Raw genomic sequence first — 21,048 nt, forward strand, 5'->3', positions numbered from 1 at the left:
CTAAAAAGGATAGGACTCCCAGGGTCAGAGAACAAAAGTACTCAGTTACACACTTCAAATACAGACACAATCTTCCACTAGGGTTACACAAAGCTAGCCAAAGCATAAACCTGGCAAATGTGTTTTTCACATCTTGGTTCATCAGCAATAAATGTCCTTTACATATACGCAGGAGGTGTTGAAACAGAAGATGCTCCTTTAAGCTGTGAATGTGTCAAACACTGACATACAGTTAGGAAAGAAGGCCTCTTCCACTGTCATCCTTTACACGGCTGTGACATGAAAAGTCTCTTGTGTTCCTGCAAACTCCACACCATCTGCAATGAGTCTGAAACGACTGAGCCCCCTGGTATTCTGATGACTAAATGAAATGAAATGGGCAGATTTGTTAGAGTCAGCTGGGAAGCCACACGACTTGGTTAGTTTCCGAGTTCATAAATATATGTCAGAGCAAGAGGAGCAGTGGAAGCTCAAGTGAACCAATTTACCTTAAGTGCAAATGGCAGTTTTGTTATTTGGTGTCAAAGTTACCAGTCGCACAATGACAAGCTGCCATAACACATTTTCTTGCTCACTAAAGAACAAGGGTTTCGTTGGTTAATATTCCTTGCAATGCTCCTTTTCATAATTTACAACAACTAGATGCTGATAGGTTATTTAACATTTATGAAGTTAAGATGTAATCAGAAAAACCCTGATTATCTTTACAAATAAAAAAGTTAAATTATTCACCTTTTTTTTTCCCTCTGTGGCTTCATTTCACAGCAGGTGCATACTTTACAATGGGACAAGTCAATCAAATAGTCCTTTTTTAAGATCTTTTTTTAGGAGCCGCAGCGGCAACAATTCTAAGAGAAAAACTATTCATTCGGTGTGATAGCTTCCTTTGCTTTAAAACACACGTTGTGCTTAACAGAGTGCTTTTAACAGATTGGTTTAAATTCTCCTCTGTATCAGTAGTGTATCTTGACTATGTCCCTTTGAGGTGTGAAAGTGAAACAAACCGTCTAGAACACATTCACATAAATTGTGAAGAAATTTGACATAGGTTATATAACAGTTCTACCTCACTATCCAGGAGGGACAGTAGCTCATTGCTCTTTGGCATTTTCAGGATATACAGCATCGTGCCTTACCCCCGAGTGGGGCTCAGGAAACATTTTTGCATTAGTAAAAAAAGAACAATCAACTTACTCAAAGGCAAATGAATTACATCCATGAGGTTTTGAGCTAGAAAGGAAATAACTCAACTGGGATAGTGGATGGATTGTCCTTGAATTACATTGTTCTCATTCATATTACCTATATCTATAGCATAATTAGTTTTTAACTTCTGAACTGGATCATGGATAGATTCCACCAGCCGCAAGATAATTTTCTTTCTGCATGGTTGAGGTAGAAAATATTGAGTAAATAAAGCTCGGTGGCTTAGACCATAGGATGTGAGGTTAGACCCAGGTGAGCTGCCGTAGAGAGCTGCTCGGTGACTGAGCCAGAGAGCATAGCTCGGATGGCCTGCTTCTGCTAGCAAATCCAATTGGGGAAAATCATTGGACATACTTAAATTACTCTGAGCATTAAATATGTGTTACTTTTGCAGTACGATGCATTGACTAGATTAAACCTCAATAATGTAATCCATTTATGATTGTGCAAAATAAAACATTAATCATTGAATTCAGTTTCAGATTTTCTTCTGAAACTCACTGCTCTTATTGGACCACTGCACTTCAATGTTGAATCATCTCAGTTAATCCAATGTGATTTACTTAGAAAACAGGATGCTGATTTTGACTCTAAGTGGGCTGCATCTGATCTAATACACTAAAGGTTATGAGCTAACTGAATGCCAAGAATCCTGATGTCTATAGAAAGGCAATATTGGGGCTAGTTAACGTTTAATCAAAACTTGATTAATAAAAAGCATTTATATTCGTGAGCAATATTAATTAAAGGAACTGCTCAGCAGAAGAATTGTTGCCATTTTTCCGTTTAATTGACTAAGAGATAAATGAAAGGAAAAGCACCAGTATTTGGATATTATGCATTAAACCTACATAACTCACCATCCTTAGTGAGAAAAAGTAGGTGGTGCATGCAGCGACATTGTTAATTAGAACATGATTAAGGACTAGGATAGTTCAAAATAGAGTCATCATCCTGATAAATTAGAAACACTCATTATTATCTTCAGAGTTTAAATAATTTTGAATGTTTAGATTCTTAAACAGCAGGGCTATCTATCTCCATTCTTTCCCTTGAGTAAGCCATTTCGGTTCCATGAAGCATTTGCTTCTTAATCTTTTTCTTGCTAAGGTAACATACATTCTTAGCTTTCCTTAATAAGGTCCTAGTCTAAGATTCAGGGCTGGTAAAAGGTCAAAAGGACTGTTGAGAAACACAGAAGGCTGGCTCACATGCTACTTGTAAGTCTCAACAATGAAGTCCATCAACTAAACCATGGTCACAAGAAGTCTTCATGCCACCTTCATTTCATATGCCTAGCATGCAAATTTCTCTTTAATAGATTGGAAACCTGAGTTTTAAAGAAATTATGTTGGAGTTGGTGCTGTGACATAGTAGGCTAAACTTCCACCTGTAGCAGAGGTATCCTATATTGGTCTTAGTTAATACCCTGGCTGCTCGACTTATCAACTCCCAGCTTATGGCCTGGGAAAGCAACAAAAGACAAATTCCTTGGGCCCCTGAACCCACAGGAAAGAGCTAGAAGTAGGTCCTGACTTTGGATCGGCTCTGCTCTGGTGGTTGCAGCCAACTGGGGAGTGAAGCAGTGAATGCGAGATCTCTTTTTTCTGTCTGTCCTTCTCTCTGTAAATCTGCCTTTCAAATAAAATAAATAAAAAAAGAGACAGTATGTTGCTTTTTCAAAACCAAAGATCAACTAAATTGGGGTGGAGGAACACTCCAAACCAATACTTTTCTGGATAAGAAAACATCATCTTTGAAAAAACATATATGTACTTACTTGTCTTAAAAGAAAGAATGTGTCTGTGTGTGTGTGTGTGAGAGAGAGAGAGAGAGAGAGAGAGAGAGAGAGAGATTCAGTGAATGTGGAGGAGTTAAGCTTTTGTAGGAAAATAAGTGAACAATTTTAAACAGCAAAAATTATCAAAACTTAAGACTTTGCTGTATGACAAATCATACAAGCTTATTGTTTTGTTCCTCCATTAACTTAGCAAAGATGTTACCAACATATAGGTACACATGGTCTCCCAAAGTAGAAATTTTGATTTTTTAATTAGAGTATTTGGTAACATTCCTCCTGATATTTATTAAGCAATAATGCATTAAAGTGTGCAGGCATCTGCCTGAGATAAGAGAACATTAAAAGCCTCTGAATGTCTTTCTTCCTAGAAATTTGACAAAAGCCTCCACCCTTTCTTCCCTACTAACTAGTCTTTCTGCCCCTGGAATCTGGTTTTGCTAACTAATGCTTATTCCGCCAGGGTTTTGGCTGGCTGATTTCTGGAGACTGTGGTTGCTTGGTGTGTATTATCCACCATTTTCCACAATTAATTTTTCCAATTTTGATATACCCAATAAACATTCTCCCATTTGTTTTTCACCAAAACCCAACTTTATTTCTTGCCATCTCAGTTCAAAGAAGATGGTTGATGTATCATGAGTTGAAGAGGTTTTAGGCAATAGGCAAGAGGTTAGATTTGAATTTTGAAGTTAAGCCAAAGGTAGGAATGAATTTTTTTAAACACTTGTTTTATTTTTATTGGAAAGACAGATATACAGAGAGAGGGAGAGACAGAAAGAAAGATTTTCTGTCTGCTGACAGCACTCCCCAAATGGCTGCAACAGCCAAAGCTGAGCCAATCTGAAGCCAGGAGCCTGGAACTTCTTCCAGGTCTCCCATGCGGGTACAGGGTCCCAAGGCTTTGGGCCGTCCTCCACTGCTTTCCCAGGCCACAAGCAGGGAACTGAGCAGGAAGTGGAGCTGCCGGGATTAGAACCAGTGCTCATATGGGATCCTGGTGTGTACAAGATGAGAACATTAGCCACTAGGCTACAGTGCTGGGCCCAATAATCAATTTTAACAGGCAGTAATGAAAAGACTTGGATTTGACTCTCAGAATTTAACAAATGGCAAATAAAGTTAGTGATCTGAAGGTATGTACATGACATTTCCATTGGGTCTCACATTGATTTTCTTGGGATATTTTTCCATTTTTACTCCCTTTTTTTTTTAACTAGTTGGATTTACAAACATGAAACACTACAGGGTAATTTTCTTTTGTCAAGCAATCACATACACTTTTTGTTTTTATCGTAGCATTTTACATAACACTACTCTACTCGTACTGAACACATAGAAAATGTACATAAAAAGCAATCATTTGAATTGATATTTTGGCTTTGGGTGTTCACCAGAAGGTGGTTTGACTGATATTTTCAGAGAATTAATGTAATGAATACCTCTGTTTGGTGGACGTGGTCATTGGTTATTAAACTTGGTAGCACATCAAAGTCACATGTGAGAACTTGTAATAAGATCTAAATTTCTTGACTTCATCACAAGAGATTTTGACTCAGTTAATTTTGGAATGAGAAAATGCTTCTGCATCAACTTTCCTGTGGTCACCAAGACTTAGGAACTACAGGGATGGATTGATTTGTCCATGCTTTAGCTCTGCCAGTGACATCATAATGCTGCATTTTGGGAATGTATATGAAATACCTGGTCCACCTTCCGTTGTGAGCAAATAAATGTCCTCCACTTATAACCGTCTTATAAAAACATGTATACTTGTGACTTTTCAGGAACAGAAACATTTCTATTATCCAAATCAAAACACAGTGTTAGGCATTTTCCAATAAAATCAGGTATAGATTATACACAGGTCATAAGCATCTGGCTATTTACTGAGTTCAAAATCCTCCCAGGCGCCAGAAAAACAGTTTAATTTCAGATTTTAATCTTCCCATATATTACAGGGTTTCTGTAATGGATTTTGTGCGTCTGAAACTAAAAGATTGACAGGTCTGGATATTATAGATTTATTAACCATTGGATTAATGGTCAGAGTTGGAGTGAATGCTTTGCTACAATATCTTCTAAGCTCAAGTAGCACGGACAATTTCTATGAAGTCTGAGGTCGGCAAGAGTTAAGGTTTTGTTAAGCAAGGAAAAGTTGCATTTGATTCTGCAATGTTACTTTCTTAAATGAAATGTTATACACTAAGCATAAAAATATGATGTGGAAGCCAAAATAAAAATGACATGGTATTGGGAAATTCAAAAGAGGCTTTGACAGTTTACTAACCTGAATCTGCTGTATGTAGGTCTGTAATATTTTAGAATTTTTGCAAATGCCAGAGCCAGTAAATTTTAAAAATGAGTAACTGAAAGCAGAGAGTTTTTGGACACCATTTATAGAATATTACACAGAACCTGGCAATGAGTGTTGCCTGTACAACTTATTTAATCTTTGCAACAGCACTATCTCTGGGGTGCTTTCATTATTTCCATTTTGCAAATGGAGAAACAAAGACCTAAGGAGATTAAGCTGACTGTAGTAGCTCGGCTAACAGGTGGTACTACTAAACTATGAATTGTGGTCTGAATCACAGATATCTCCAGTTCACTGGCTGAGTCTCTCTTGGATCAGCGCCATTCAGTCTCATTCTATTTTATGGTGCCACAATACAACATCACTATAAAAATTCCAAGGAGAGGGGCGTGCTCTGTGCCCTAGTGGGCTAAGCTCTTTGCTGTTCGTGTCCCGGTTGCTACGCTTCTGGTATAGCTCCCTGCTTACTGAGAAAGCAGTGGAGGATGGCCCAAGTCTTGGATCCTGGGTTTGGATAGGCTCCTCATTGGCTGTTGAGTGTGAGCCAGGATCCCCCCCCCTCTCTTTTTTTCTGTGTTAACTCTGCATTTCACAAACAGAATAATTCTTTAAAAAAATGTCAGCATGCTCCACGTCGGGGACCCTAGATGACATTAAGAGGCTGTTCCCCATTCCTGGGGATTGATCCGGTCAGGCTGCCGGGTACAACCCTTTCTCCTCTTCCCCCAGATAAGGAAGAACAGAAATTGGAAACATTTGTCTCATTCACCTTTCCCCATTCCTCAATCCTTCCCACCCTAATCAATGGTCCACATGGGCATACATCCTTCTCAACTATGAAAACATCATCAAAAATAAAATACATTTATTAAAAAAAAAGGTCAAGGAGAAATATGTCAAGAGGTCACAAAAGAGCGATGCTTTCCCGAGAAAGCAGAACTCAGTTCTACAAAGGAGCTGCAAGCTTCTGTACACCTCGTGGAAGATTGGCCACTTCCTCCACTGAAATTAAGGGTACAGTTCAAAAGTATTCATGCTCTGAGAACTTAAAGTTGACAGCACTTCTAACATATACTGTCACTGATGATTAACTCCTTTGTTATGTGCTGCTTAATGTAGCAGGTTCTATATTTAAAACAAAACTAGTTAGAATAACATATATAAATATTTCATGTCTTAATATTTCCTTTGCTTATAGAATTTGCAATAAAATTTTCTCATGAGAGTATAAGCAAAACACACCATATAGATTTTGATAATATTTATTCTTAAAAATACGCATTTGAGGGCCCAGCTTTGTAGCCTACTAGTAAAATCCTCGCCTTGCATGCACTGGGATCCCATGTGGGCGCCAGTTCGTGTTCTGGCAATCCTGTTTCCCATTCAATTTTCTGCTTGTAGCCTGGGAAAGCAGTCAAGGATGACCCAAAGCCTCAGGACCCTGAACCTGTGTGGGAGGCCTGGAAGAAATTCCTGCATCTATGTGGATATTGAAATATTTGGATGCTTTGGTTTGGATTACTCTGTTCCTCTCCCTCGGATAGACAAGCTGCTTCTTCTGGCTTAACAATCCAGATTTCCATTCTTTTCTCCAGTTAAGTTCCTTTGCAATATTTTACAGACATACTCACACACACACACACACACACACACACACACACACACACACACATTTGGTTTCTTTACCTGGTACTGTCCAAGCTGCAAATATGGAATGAGGTCCCATCACTGTGACATTATAAGGAGGATGGATTTCTTCCGGCGTCCATGCAGGTGTTTGGATAACATAATCTTCACTAGTACTGCTTCCACCTTCAGTTTGGGCTACTAATTTGTAAATGTATCTGTATATAAAGAGAAATAAGAACCGTGAAAAGGCAATGCACAGGAAATTGGAACAATGACTGATGGCCTTACTTTAGAACACAGTGTAAATTCTCCATGTTCAGAGCTTGGACAATCACTATTTCTATCACTCCTGATTTTATATTTCACCCCGTTTCCCAAAGTTTTCTTGAAGAGTTCAGAAGGGCTCTGATTAATCTTTTCAATTTTTAACTATGATGGAATTTAGGGTTTGTGTTTGTAGAAAGTTGTTTGGAAATTGATTCACTGTACCATAAATCTAAATCAGTCTCTATTCTCTATAAGAACACACCAGCAGATCTATTTTGTCTCTGTTGATAAATGAGTGGAGATAAATTGGAAATATGTGAAACTCTTTCCCACTTAAAATACTTACGTATTCATAGCACAATAATTTTAGAGAAATATTACAAAAGAAGAAAACACAGTATTAAACCAAACTGTTTTTATTATTTTTTGTGGAATTTTAAATGAGTAAATGTTTTTTTTTTCTCAATATCATCTCCATTAAGCCACATTATTTTTTATAAATTTATATGTTAATGATAGACCATTATTAATTTGTTCTCAATTGCTACATTCCCCAATGTGTTTTGACCAGTTCTATTATTTTGTTTCAAAAAATTTTATAACACAACTCCATAGACTCTGGGATTTCCCCTTTCCCAAAACTCTCCCCCTACTAATTTCTCCTGTGTTATCACAATACTATAGCCCTTCATAAACAGTCACAAGTCCAGCATTCTGATACTTGAGTGTATCCTGGTATTGCAGGCATGGCAAATGGCAGAGTCCAGCATCCTATTGTCATGATGCATTTAACAGTTTCACTGGGAGTCCATCCTTGACTGGGAATTAGAGATGTATATTAGAGTGTATCTTCACTTCTGGATATGACAGTCTCTATTGCAGTTATTACACATCCCCTTAAATGAAAAGCAATGAAATGAAAACAACAAGAAGAGATATACAAAATTTACAATAACATGAATTTAAAGAATATGCCACAGAATGACCAAGGTGTCACTAAAACAAAAAAATAAATAAATAAAATAAAAAGCCTTTTTGAAAAAAATGACCTATGTTCCCCTAAAGAAATTAATAAGAAAAAAGACTTTTTTTGAAAAACTGAGAATAAAAGCAAAAATGTTAACACCCATGAAATATAGCAAAAACAGTATTGAGAGAGACATTTATAAGATCAGGTACTTATAAAAAAATAAATGTTTTCAAATAAATGACCCAATGATGCACCACAAAGACTTACAAAAAAGAAGAAAAAATGAACATTTGTTTTTAAGGAAATGAGAAAAAGAAACTTTTAGCCAGACTAGAAAAAATGCAAGAGAGAAAATCCAAGGGAAATTAGAGATGAAAAAGAAAATACGCTAAGAAGCTAGTAAGATGATCTCTTCTTGCTGAATGGATCCTTTAATCATTATGTGGTGTTCGCATTCATCCTTTTTTTTTATATATATATTTTTCACATCAAATTCTACTTTATCTGTTTTAGGAATGGCTACCCCCAGCTTACTTCCTTTCCATCAGCATGGAACATCTTTTCCCAATCTTTCACATTCAGTTTCCACATATCTTTGTTGGTGAGTTGTGTCTCCTGTAGGTAAGATAGTTGGGTATGTTTTGATCCAGTCCTCTCATCCATGATGGTTGATAAGTTTAAGTCATTTACATTCAGGGTTAATAACATTAAGCAGTAATTTGGTTGTGTCCTTTTACCAATGGGTTGTTCCTTGTTTCACTTAGTCTTCTTTCGTTGTTTTATTTGGGACATTCTCCACATTCGCCTTTCATTTTGGTAGGTACCATTCCTTTTCTCTGTCAACAAAATATCTTTAAGTATCCTTTGGAGGGCACATCTGGAAGAAGTGAATTCTTTGAGTTTATCTTTATTGTGGAAGAGTTTTATTTCATTTTCAAAGACCAAGCAAAACTTTGCAGGGTAAGTTATTCAGAGTTGACAAGTTTTTTTTGTTTGTTTGTTTGTTTTAGAATCTGGAATATGTCAATCCATCTTCTTCTGGCCAAGAGAGTTTCCTCAAAGAGATCAACTATGAGCCTGACTAGGATTCCTCTATATATTAATTGATTTTTTAATGTGCATATTTCTTTTCCTTGTGTTCAACTGAAGAGAGCTTGATTATGTTTCTAGGTAAAGATTGTTTTGGTCAACCTGCTTGGGAGTTTTGTGCTCCTCCTGTGTGTTGTTTCCCAATTCTTTCTCTGAATTAGGGAAGTTTTCCTTTGTTATTTCTTTGAACACATTTTTAAGCCCAACTTCTCTTCCTGTACTTTCGGAAATTCCCATAACTCATATTTTGTTTTTTAATAGTGTCTCTTAAGTCTTGAATACTTTACTTACCTTGACTTAGTTCCTCTTCCAGCTTTTTGATTTTTTTTTCCTCCGTTGTCAAAGGAACTGTCTTCCAATTCCGAGATTCTTTCTTCTGCCTCACTCATTCAACTATTAACCTTTCCACTGAATTTTTTTGTTTGCTCCACCATGGTTTTAATTTCTAATATATCAGCTTACATTTGATTTATTACTATTTTCTGTATAACATATTCCTTAAACTCCCTGGATTCCTGTATATGCTTCTGGTGGTTGTTAAGAGACTTTACAACAAGTTTTTTTTTCTTTTTAAATTCCTCATCCCCCATTTCCTTGATGTCTTCTTCTTCCTCAGTTAACTCTTTTGTTTCTTTCCAAGGGTGGCATCGTAATATTCTTCGTGCCTCTGTCTCTTCTTTTGCTCTTTTTTACTGCACTTCTGCTTATAAGATTCCTCTCCTTAGGGCTGGTTGCTAAGCTGTGCTGCCCCACTGTTCTACAGGTCAATTTTGCTGATTGTGTTTGGTACCTGGTTCTTCATTGGCAGTTACTTATGCCACTCCCTCTAGTGAGTTTCAGTCCTGGGGTCTGGTTCTAGGCTTCTATCATGATCTCCACAGCCTCAGCTCCTTGCTCATAGCACCACCCCCGATGATCCTGGGCTATAACCACACTGTTGCCTGTGCAGCATTTCTCCCATTCCTAGTCTGAGCAGTCTCCAGGTTTAGGGAGACACCGGGTGTTCCTAATCTTGGGCTTTCAGTGGTACTGTTCTTGCTGGGACCTGCTGGCTATTAGGTCTGAAGGCCACCCACACTTATTTTGGGTAGAACCTGTAGAAGGCTGAGTTGGTACCGTTTTCCTTGTGGGATCATTGCGATGCATTGAGCCAGACATGGGTGGTCTCCTAGCTAAGTGCGTGCGGAGCTCACAGCTCCTCCAGCCCCACAGCCTTGTCCTCAGTACATAAAATGGTGCCAAGAGTGGCACAGCTAGAGGTCTGGGCCTGCTCGTTGTTAGCTCTGGTCACTGACCATCACTTGGATTCCTGGCCACTACAACACCAGTCCATTGTCTCTGCTGCTTCCCCTGCTTCCCTGTACCTCCCTCTGCCATCAGCTTGTCCTCTCCTATTTTCCTGGATAGTGGCCTCTCTGCTTCAGCCTGGTTAATTTTCTGTCTATGTGAACATGTCCTTACCTTATTCCGTCATCTTGTTCCCCCTAGTTCTAGTTATTAAATCTGGGGCAAAAAATAAAGTGTTTCATTGTTCTGGTAAAAATCAGTCCGACACTTTACTAAATTCTTTTCTTTCTTATTCAACATAAAATATGATCATCAATACCTATTCCTTGAGCTACTTCCTGGACCTTGAAAATCATGGTTTAGGGTTGTGGTATTAGATTACCAAGCTAAACTCTTTACATCTCTTTTATTGTTGCTTTAGGAAGGCATTTTTTTTTATTTTTAAAGCTTAGCCCTTGGTGTATTAGACATACTTAAAACTGTTTGGCTTCCACGTCAAATAGAGGTTTAATTATTCACAAACTTAAGGAAACACATGTGGTATGGATAGTGCATGATTTGCCCTAGCAAATGTGGAACCGATTAAATAATAACTTTTCAGGGAGACACGAATATTTCAGCCCTGAAAATCTTCCCCCTCTTCCCCTTATTCAGTGATAGCTAAAATCTCCTTTAATTTACCTGCTATTTGGCTCCAGGTTTCCATCAGTGAAATTCCGTTCCTTGCCGCTCCCCAAGTAAAGCACAGTTTCATTTCGAATCAACTGATACTGAGATATGAGGCCATTGGGCTTTTCCGGTGGACTCCAGTACAATATGACTGCTGTACAATTGATGACAATGTGCGAAGGTGACACCCAAACTCCTGAAAAAAAAATCCAACCAGGTTTTATTACGATGAAACAAACACCAAAAGTCACACAATCACCCTATGAATTGTGGCTTTTTTTATTCTGTTCATTTAAAAATCTTCACTATGAGCAAGAAAAACATTTTTAGCTCATTTTTCAAAAAAGATTTAATTATTTTTATTGCAAAATCAGATATAAAGAGAGGAGAGACAGAGAGGAAGATCTTCCGTCTGAAGATTCATTCCTGAGGTGAGCACAACTGCCGGTGCTGTGCCGATCTGAAGCCAGGAACCAGGAACCTTCTCCAGGTCTCCCACGTGGGTGCAGGATCCCACGGCTTTGGGCCGTCCTTGACTGCTTTCCCAGGCCACAAGCAGGGAGCTGGATGGGAAGTGGAGCTGTCAGTATTAGAACCAGTACCCATATGGGATTCCAGCATGTTCAAGAAGAGGACTTTAGCCACTAGGCTACCATGCCGGACCCTAGTTCATTTATTTTTAAGAAGATTTATTTTACTTTTACTTGAAAGTCAGATTTTTATAGACAGAGGCGAGAAAGAAATCATTCATTCACTGGCTTTCACCCCACATGGTCACAAGTGCTGGAGATGAACTGATTGAAAGACTGGATCAGAGAGCTTCTTCCGGGCCTCCCACATAGATCCAGGGGCCCAAGGATATGACATTCTTTGGTTCTTTCCCTGACCATAAGGGAGCTGGATCAGAATTGGATTACTATTTAGACTATACATATCTTTTCCCCCAAACATATTCTATCATCAAACCTTGCAGATCCTACATGATCTAAAAGGATCTCAGATTAATTCCTTTTTATCAAATCTCTTTTTCCATTTCCTGCATATTACTCCTGACAGTAGACTCTGTTTTCCATTATGCATTAGTTCCATGTTGTTATAACTGTACTGTTTACCTCCTCCTCATGCTTGAATGCAAAATTTGTTGCATGAGTGCAAGGATCTTCTCCGCCTTATTTGTCAACGTGTCCCTGTAGATGTCCCTATATCGCCTAATGAATGTCAGATTAACATGATTATTGTAAAAATATTGCTTGCAAAATATGTAGGAAGCTCTAGGAAATATAATGACATCTAATATGTGTTTCATTATTTCAAGGAGTTCAGTCTTCTATGTATACATAAGTAATCATAATTCAAGGTCAAACGTTTAAATATTTTTAAAAGATGTGCAAACCTGTTGGCAAAGAACCTAGCATTGCGAATGATCAATCAGAGTACTTAGTGTTGTCAACTAGTTAAGTTCTGATTGAACACTGGGACTCCCTTCTGGAGCTATGAAAAGCTCATTTCAATATTAGATTCCGTGTCCTGAACGTCTTTGGGGTGACTGTGCTTGGCATACACTTCTTTCTGTACACTTCTACTCTGTAGAAGGTAAAGTTTGGATATTTTGAGAAAAAAAAAATGTAGGACCTTAAACGAGTTTATTCAATACCACCCTGGAGGAATACAGATTTCAAAATGCTTCAAACTGAGCTATTTTTCAGAGAAAAAAAAATTCTTTAGAGGAATGTAGCACACTTCATTCTGAAAATTAGTTCTGTGGTAGATATTCAGAAAACTCCACAAATGACAACATACATTTCTGTCTGTCTGCCAGCAGCCAGAAGTTGACTCAATCAAAGAATTAGAACTCTAACTTAATATGGTATTATTTGAGTCAAGAGATAAAATGGAACAGTTTCATTCATAATTCTCCTTTCTGCAGCATTATCTTTCTTACCTTGAAGTATGTCTGAAAAATCACCAGGGGGCTGAGAAGGGTGTTGCTTAGCTACTGACTTAAACCAATCAAAGGAGCTTGTTTATATGATGGAACTAATGAAACAATTCTGGAGTTGTTTCAAATATTTAAATAAAAGCTGAAAGCATGTTTATATGGGGTGAATCTGTACCAGGATTAGAACAGGATCAAGGAACCCATTCCAAGTTTCCTGGATAGGTGGTAGGGACCCACAGACTTGAGATATCACCTACTACCTATCAGGGTGTGCATTAGCAGGGATTTCTTGAATTAGGAAAGGAGTCAGTACTAGAACTCAGACACTCATAAGGCATCTGAGCATCTCAAGTAACATCTAATCTAATGATAAATGCTTCTCCCTACACCCAGATTTATGATGGATTGAATTTCCCCTGGACTCTGATGATGTACTTGATTTTGCATGCTCTGATGTCAGGAATGCATTGGAATCTAGACTATTATTTTTCCACATCTCATTTTCCCTAACCTGCCAATTTCTATGCTGGGCACAGTGGCTGTGGGGAATAAGACTTATCCTTACCTGTAAAGGGGTTCCTAGAAACGTGGTAAATAAAGAGAACAGACAAAACATTATATTTTGGTCTGATACATGCCCTAAACAAAAAAGGAACTTCACAGTCTAGCCTTCAGAATCTTTAAACTTGTGACTTGACATAGACGAGAGGGCTGAACTGGCAAGTGGAAGGAATCTAGTGGCCATTTTGGGAAATTTCTGGAATGTGAGACATGCAAGCCAGGTCTGCAACAAGAGGTAATTAGCTTGGCTGGGATACAGGAGAAGGTTATTCAGGCTAAGTGAATCCACAGAAAGAAAGATGGACGAACATAACGACACTACAAATGGTCTAGTATGGCTGGAGCAGTGAATGGAGGGTGCGGCAGATTGCAAAGGTTGACAGATAGGGATCTATTTTTCTTTAAGAAGATCTGGATTTATGTCTTTTTGAAGAACAAGAAGTTCGTTTTAAATAGAGATGACTAATGTGAAACATGCATACTTTGGAAAAATGGAGGAAGAATTAGGATGGGATAAAGAAGAAAAGAAAAAGGACTAGAGATAGGAGCTGATCTACGATGATCCACAGACTCTTCTGGGTTTCCTATGTAGGTGTCAAGAATTGAAACATTTGACTATCTTCTTTCTTTCTCAGGCGATTAACAGGGAGCTGGGCTGGAAGTGGTGCAGCCAAAATAAGAACCAGCAACCATATGGTTTGCCAGTGTTACAGGCAGCAGTTTTACCTGTTATGCCACAATGCCACCCCCAAAAATGTTAAATTTTGAGCTTAACTGATAAGGGGGATAATGGCACTTGAGAGATGGAAACAGGAAGAAAGTTGGGGAAAGTGGAGGAGGGATACGAGGATTTATTCAAGTGTTAGAGTGCTAAGGTTGAAGTATCTGAAAGCACATAGATATAGATGTTCAGTTGGGCAGTGGATACAGGGCCTTGGTTGTGCTGAAAGCTTTAGGATTGGTGGCTCGCAGCCTCCACTGGTTGATATAGAGAGTACTTGAGTATCTTGGGGTCTCCAGTGCAGAGTAAAGGACTAACCCAAGATGGCGTCTATGACCAAAAGAAGGGCAAAGGAAGAGAAATCTGTAATGAAACTGAACAGTATTCTCCTTTATTTCCTTTTCTGTTTTTACATCTTTGGTAAACAGGAAACATACTAACAATTTAGATGACTTAATGCTAAGTGAATCAGAACTTCTAGGGTTAGCAAGTTGGTCTACATAAAGAGATAAAAACAATCTCAACTCTTCTTACTATTTTACTGTCACAGTTTTTGTTGATGATCCAGTGGTACAGAAATGTGTTCAAATTATCAATTTATCACTGAGATTGAAAAGTGTAAACTTTTATTTTCTAGGTTGGAAATGCGGAAAAACTGAAAAAGTGCTAATTTTGGTTGTGAACATGCTGTCTTTTAAATTTCTACCTAGGGAACTCAAACATGATTGTCAATCTATGTTTAATGTATATAAAAACTGCATTTTTAGTTAATTATATCTAGGTTAGTCATTTTAAAGGCTTCGTTTCCATTTTTTGTTATTATTGATTGGTCACTTCCAACCCTCAAGTTAGGCATTCAAACTACATTTATTTAATATACAGTTCATACGGCCAAAAATGGATTTAAACCCACATTTCTCCTACAGAGGCAAAGCCATTTAGTGTAACATTTCTTTGCACAGTTATTTCTGTTAAATCAAAAGTGCAACATTTCTCACTTCACAATTTTCTGCATTGTTGAAAACTGTAATTTTTAAGTCAGAAAACCTGAGCCATTTCAAGTAATGCTGTTGGGAAAGGTGGGAAATATGTGTATATTTCTTAAAAATTTTAGGATATGGATTTGTTAGACTCAACTGGAACATGAGATCCTGTTATTTTATCAAGCTTGAGTTGCAGCCAGAACTGGTTGATAGATCCTTTAGAAATTATCCATTATCATCAAAGTATCCATTTGATAGTTTACCTTTCCAAAAAATCCACTGCTGCTTTCTTCCTTTCAAAGGAACACTAAGCTTTTTGACATGAAACATTCTTTATATAGAAAACATCATTAGTGAATTCCTGGTGAGGAGCCATATGCCCCATATGTGGAATTTTCCATTTTATTCCCCATTTACTGGTAGGAAGTTCAGGTCTTATATTCTGAGGTACAACAATCCATTTCATTAGAAGAATAATGGACAAGTAGTTCAGAACTCTACTATGGTGGTTAACATTGCATTTCTCTTTAGAAACTTACTTGTGCCTTGACTTCCTCATTTCCAAAGCAATGGGTAGACAATTCGAAATAATTAGTTGCTCACTAGCACATGCAAGTGAGCACATCAGTCTCCTTAAAGTAAATGGCATCACACATCCCAGTCTCCAGAACCCAGGGAGCCACTGTCATCAGTCGGGTATGTGTACTCCCACACCTTTTTAATATCATTTTCTCACTGTGTTTTTATACAGAAATATGTTTACTAAAATGGTTTTGTAACTTATTTTGTACATACAGATCATCTCACTCTCTAAATGGGTACACATATGCTCCACAATATGAGAATACCTAGATTTACTTAGCAATTCCCTACTCTTGGGTATTTCAATGGTTCACATGGGTTTTTTTTTTTTATCATCATTACTCCTCAACACCCCCCCCCAAAGCTTTACTATTTCTTAAGATGCCCCCTTCTGCATCATGACAGTTGCTGGCTTAGACAACGAGGATGTTCTGCTGTGTCATGGGGAAAGTAACATTTTAAATTTAAAAGACATTTCCAACTTGGCCTTCAACTTCATTTCCCTCATACTGTGTGTGACTGCACTTGTCCTCCATTCTTCACTGATCAGAATCCTGGTCCCTTACATCTTTCTCAGAAGTTATCTTCGCCACAGAACCTTTGTGGATGTCCAGAAAGAGGTAGAAACCTCTCTCTATGCTCAAACCAACCTGTGCTCCTGATTCATCTTAGAAGCATCCTCTTGCTATTGTGTGGTTGCTTTAAGCTTTGCATACTTTTCATTTCTACTTGATTCTGAGTTTCTAGGGATGGTTAACAGTATACTCAACATCAGTAGAGAACACGGTGCTCCCAATTAACTTCTCAATTTTGGGGATATTTCATATCCAGCTATATAAGAATTCTTTTCCACAGAAGAGTAAATTCAAAAGGCTTACACAATTGAAAGCAAAATTTTTTTCTTGTGATTTCCTTATAGTTTAATGAATCCCAATGAATGGAAATCTACAATTCTATTTTATTTTGTACTTCTTGATTTCTTCTTTGTTTGCTTTGATAGTTCATCGGATTCACTTTAAGTGCCATATGAAAACCTCTTCCCCCAAATCATGAATCCATTTTGATTACCTTGAGGGGCTGCCTGCAGTGTCTGACCTAGAAAAGGGATGCTCGAAGTGCATCCAGCAGATGTACAAGCCGTGAGAATGAAGCTGTAGTTGGTGTACGGCTGCAGACCTAGAAAGAGCAAGCAAAAAACAAAGTACATCTTGAGTGGATTATTCATGATTCATCAAACACCAGCAGCTACACACAGGGTTGTGGACATGGTATCCAAAAAAATAAGAAATCTCTTTAAGCACTCACTCTATAACGAGCAGCATAAACTTCATAGTATTTATGTATTGAGAGACGTTTCATTTACCCAGGATAAAATTCATGGACATTAGGAAGAGATCCAGAAATGTACATAAACTATCCTCCTGATGCCCCCATACATGTCATCACTCAAGAGGATCCCATGAGAATAAAGTTATCCGCATCCCAAGAAGTCCACCACATTGTTAGAGAGTTTGACAGTTCTTTTGTTTGAAAGTCTTTCTTTATGCTATGATGGAATGTTTCTATCACTCCCAACCCTAGAGACATGGAGAACAAATCTAATTTCTTTTCCACATGACAGTTCTTCAAATATTTGTAGACAGTTATCAAATCCCCTTTGAGCCTTTTCTACTCCAAGCTAACCATCTCAGTTTCTGCAATAAATTTTTCCATGAATAGTGGCAGAAAAGAATTAAAAGGAAGGTGAGATTCACAGCTTCTAGCCCCAAGCCATATTCACCTGTGGAACTATCACCCCATCTTCCACTCTATTTAAATTTTGTGTTTCTTCATTCTATGTGTCCTTAATGTACCATCTCCTCATTTGGGGGGTTGTGTTGGTTTTGCTTTTACATATTGATTAAGGATAATTTGGTAAGAAGTATTTAATGCTTCTTTTCCCTTAAGAATATGATATTTAGTGATTGCTCCATAAGTTATCAGGGAAAAAAACGAATGGTTTATTTCATTTGTGACAGATGTTGTATATTGTTAAATTTCACCACTCCATGGCTGATGACCTTGGATAAGTTGCTTAGCTTCTCCTTGCCTTGGTCTACTGATCTGTAAAATGGGGAATCATCATAGCATGTAGCTCATGTGAGAAGATGAAACGGGACACTCAGAGTAATATTTTATTTTAGCAGAAGCAAGATGAAGAGACAGAAGCATTCAATAAGAAATATATCGAGACTTGACACCTCTTCCACTGATTCTTGGGAAAGTTCTAATTGTATTAGACTTCAGAAATTTGGGGGGAGGGCTAAACAGTAGGACTTTGTGTCAAATAGTTGGGCTCCATTAATGTATGTACCCAATGATTACTTTTTTTCATGAACTTTGAACCATGCATTCACATATTTTATTCTTTACATATGGTGCCTCTTCTTCTAGACATGTTTGTATGTTATCTTTATGCAACTTCCGGTAACTTTTATCTGCTAAAAAGCTACATAACTTTTGAAGATTTTGACTACTGCTTCCAAACAATCTATTCACAACCTTTTAAGAAAAGATGTACTTATTTTTATTGCAAAATCAGATATATAGAGAGGAAGATCTTCTGTCCAATGATTCACTTCCCAAGTGACCACTGGAGCTGAGCTGATCTGAAGCCAGTGGCCCGAAGCCTCTTCCAAGTCTCCCACATGGGTGCAGGGTCCCAAGGCTTTGGGCCATCTTCAACTGCTTTCCCAGGCCACAAGCAGGGAGCTGGATGGGAAGCGGGACCGCTGGCATTAGAACCGGTGCCCATATGGGATCCTGGCACGTGCTAGGTGAGCACTTTAGCTGTTAAGCCCCCTAGCTTGGCCTTCTACTCACAACTTTAAACCCCCAGAAGACCCTTCCTTCTTAGCTTTGTACGTCGTCTGATGTTTTATTATTCTTCACTGGTTTGCATTCCTGTCCAAGACATGAGTTCTGAAGGAGTAGGGACTTTGTCTACCTTGCTTCTCTATGCTCTGACTAGTGACACAGATGAAGCAGGTGCTTCCTCAATGAATGGAAAAAGAAATTAATTCTGTGATTCCTTCAGAATGGGCTCATGAGTGTGGGTTCTCTGCAATAATGCCATGCAGCTGCGAATGCTCCAGGACTCAGCTTTAGGGCCCTCTGAGTTTCCTTATCAGTTTTGTGATAAGATTCTGGTACTTATTTGATTATAATCTTCCAATTGGTTGCTCTGCAGGATTTACATAATTTTGATATTTACCTGATTTACAGATGAGGAATATGACTAAGGATATAAGTGAAAAGCAAATCACATATTTTGATAAAAGCTTATGGGAAAATGTTAAGATTATAAAATATAGAGCTAATGCAAAATAGAAGGGAAATCCAACAATGAAAGTCAGAAGCTGCAGTAATAAACTGATATAGGTGAGAGTGACCCCTCTTAACTACTGCTACTGAAAAGACGGGTCTTCTGTACGGTGACACTCCTTCACCTGAGTATCATTCTATGTCAGAAGAGAATATTAAGGCCTGGCACGGTAGCCTAGTGGCTAATGTCCTTGCCTTGCATGCACTAGGACCCGATATAGGCACCAGTTCATGTCATAGTTGGTTCATTTTCCATCCAGATCCCTGCTTATGGCTGGGAGAGTAGCTGAGGATGGCCCAAGGCCTTGGGACCCTGCTGCTGGCTTCTGGCTTCAGATCAGCTCAGTTTTCACTGTTGTGGCCACATGGGGAATGAACCAGAGAAGGAGGATCTTTCTCTCTGTCTCTCCTTTTCTCTGTAAATCTGACTTTCCAATAAAAATTTAATAAATAAATTTTTTTTAAAAAATAAGAGAATGAGTGACTTTGATTGGTTTTATTTGTTCTTTATTCTGTATTGTGCCTATTTTCTCTGTTCATAGTGAAATACTGTTTAAAAAAGATGCCAGATCCCTCAAATTATTCTATGAGGAGGGAATGGTCATGAGACTGTGGTATTTGGCACAAGCCTCATGGGTCTGATCTGACCAAACAGTACTTTCCTCAGAATTCCAAATATATTTTTGCCCACAGTACCCACGTAATTGAGACATTCTTCTCTGGCTGTAGAATAATGACAAAATAATGACCAATGTCCATCTATTTTGTGAATTATGAATATTTTCTAGATTCTTTTTTCTGAAATCCAGATGTAAATATGACTGTTAAAAGTGAAGCAAGATTTGCAGGCAAGCCATCCTCAAGAGCTTTTTTGTGAAACACTCTGACAAAAAAAAATCACCTCAATTTTCTTTCTCATTTTGTGTTCTGGCTGGGCTGGTTTCAGACATGCAATGACTATTGAAGAAATTTCAGACTGGACATTAGGGAAAGGAAGGGGAAACTTATCATGGAGGTGTATGAAGGCTGGGGAGAGGATTAAAGAATTTGTAATGATGATAGTGGTTTAAAAGAAAACAAATGTGTACAAATAGAAATTGCCATTTCATCTTTCTGAAGTGAGTTGAGTGGCACTGTTTTCATATACAGCCCAGAGTTTTAGAAGAAAGCTACTGGGGGATAGGGCAGGATTTTAGCAGCTACTTCCCTAGGTATTTTTGAAAAGACAAGGAGGGCATAACCAAGGTTGATTTGTACAGATGTTTAAAGTGATCCACCTAGCAGACTATGGAGGGTATCTGCTTCCCTTTCCATTAGTGGGGTGCAAGGTTGAAGGCAGAGCAAGGATATACAACTCAACATAGTGCAGAAAGCCTTGATGAGGGATTTGGAAGACATCAGACATAATTGTCAAAGAAAAAGGAGAAACATGGTGAACCAAGGAATAGAGATGAAGACAAAAGGACCACAAAAAGGTGAGGAGGAGGTGTGATCACAAGTGAGGGAAGGAGGAATGGTGGCTTATTCTAATTCAGGGTTAATTTCATCCTCAAAGACTTGTGTTGAAGGGTGGGCACTCTAGCACAAGCAAGTGAAGTTGCCATTTGTGTGGCTCACATCCAAATCTGGTGTGCCAGTTTGGGTCCCAGCTCCCTTGTTTCCCATCC

The 21,048-nt window shown here is 38.2% G+C and overlaps 1 protein-coding gene across 1 annotated transcript in view; it reads right to left on the minus strand.

The window, feature by feature from the left end:
- Positions 1-21,048, minus strand: part of USH2A (usherin) — a 617,249-nt gene that overhangs the window by 102,508 nt on the left and 493,693 nt on the right. Inside the window, exons 55-57 of the mRNA XM_040985311.1 lie at positions 17,087-17,194; positions 11,245-11,428; positions 7,008-7,165 (exon numbers count right to left, since the gene is read on the minus strand). Coding sequence (XP_040841245.1) covers positions 7,008-7,165; positions 11,245-11,428; positions 17,087-17,194 — 450 coding nt within the window. The remainder of the gene's footprint in view (positions 1-7,007; positions 7,166-11,244; positions 11,429-17,086; positions 17,195-21,048) is intronic.

Source organism: Ochotona curzoniae, unplaced genomic scaffold (genome assembly GCF_017591425.1).
Source record: "Ochotona curzoniae isolate NIBS_2020 unplaced genomic scaffold, NIBS_Ocur_1.0 contig_430, whole genome shotgun sequence".
NCBI classification, from domain to species: domain Eukaryota; kingdom Metazoa; phylum Chordata; class Mammalia; order Lagomorpha; family Ochotonidae; genus Ochotona; species Ochotona curzoniae.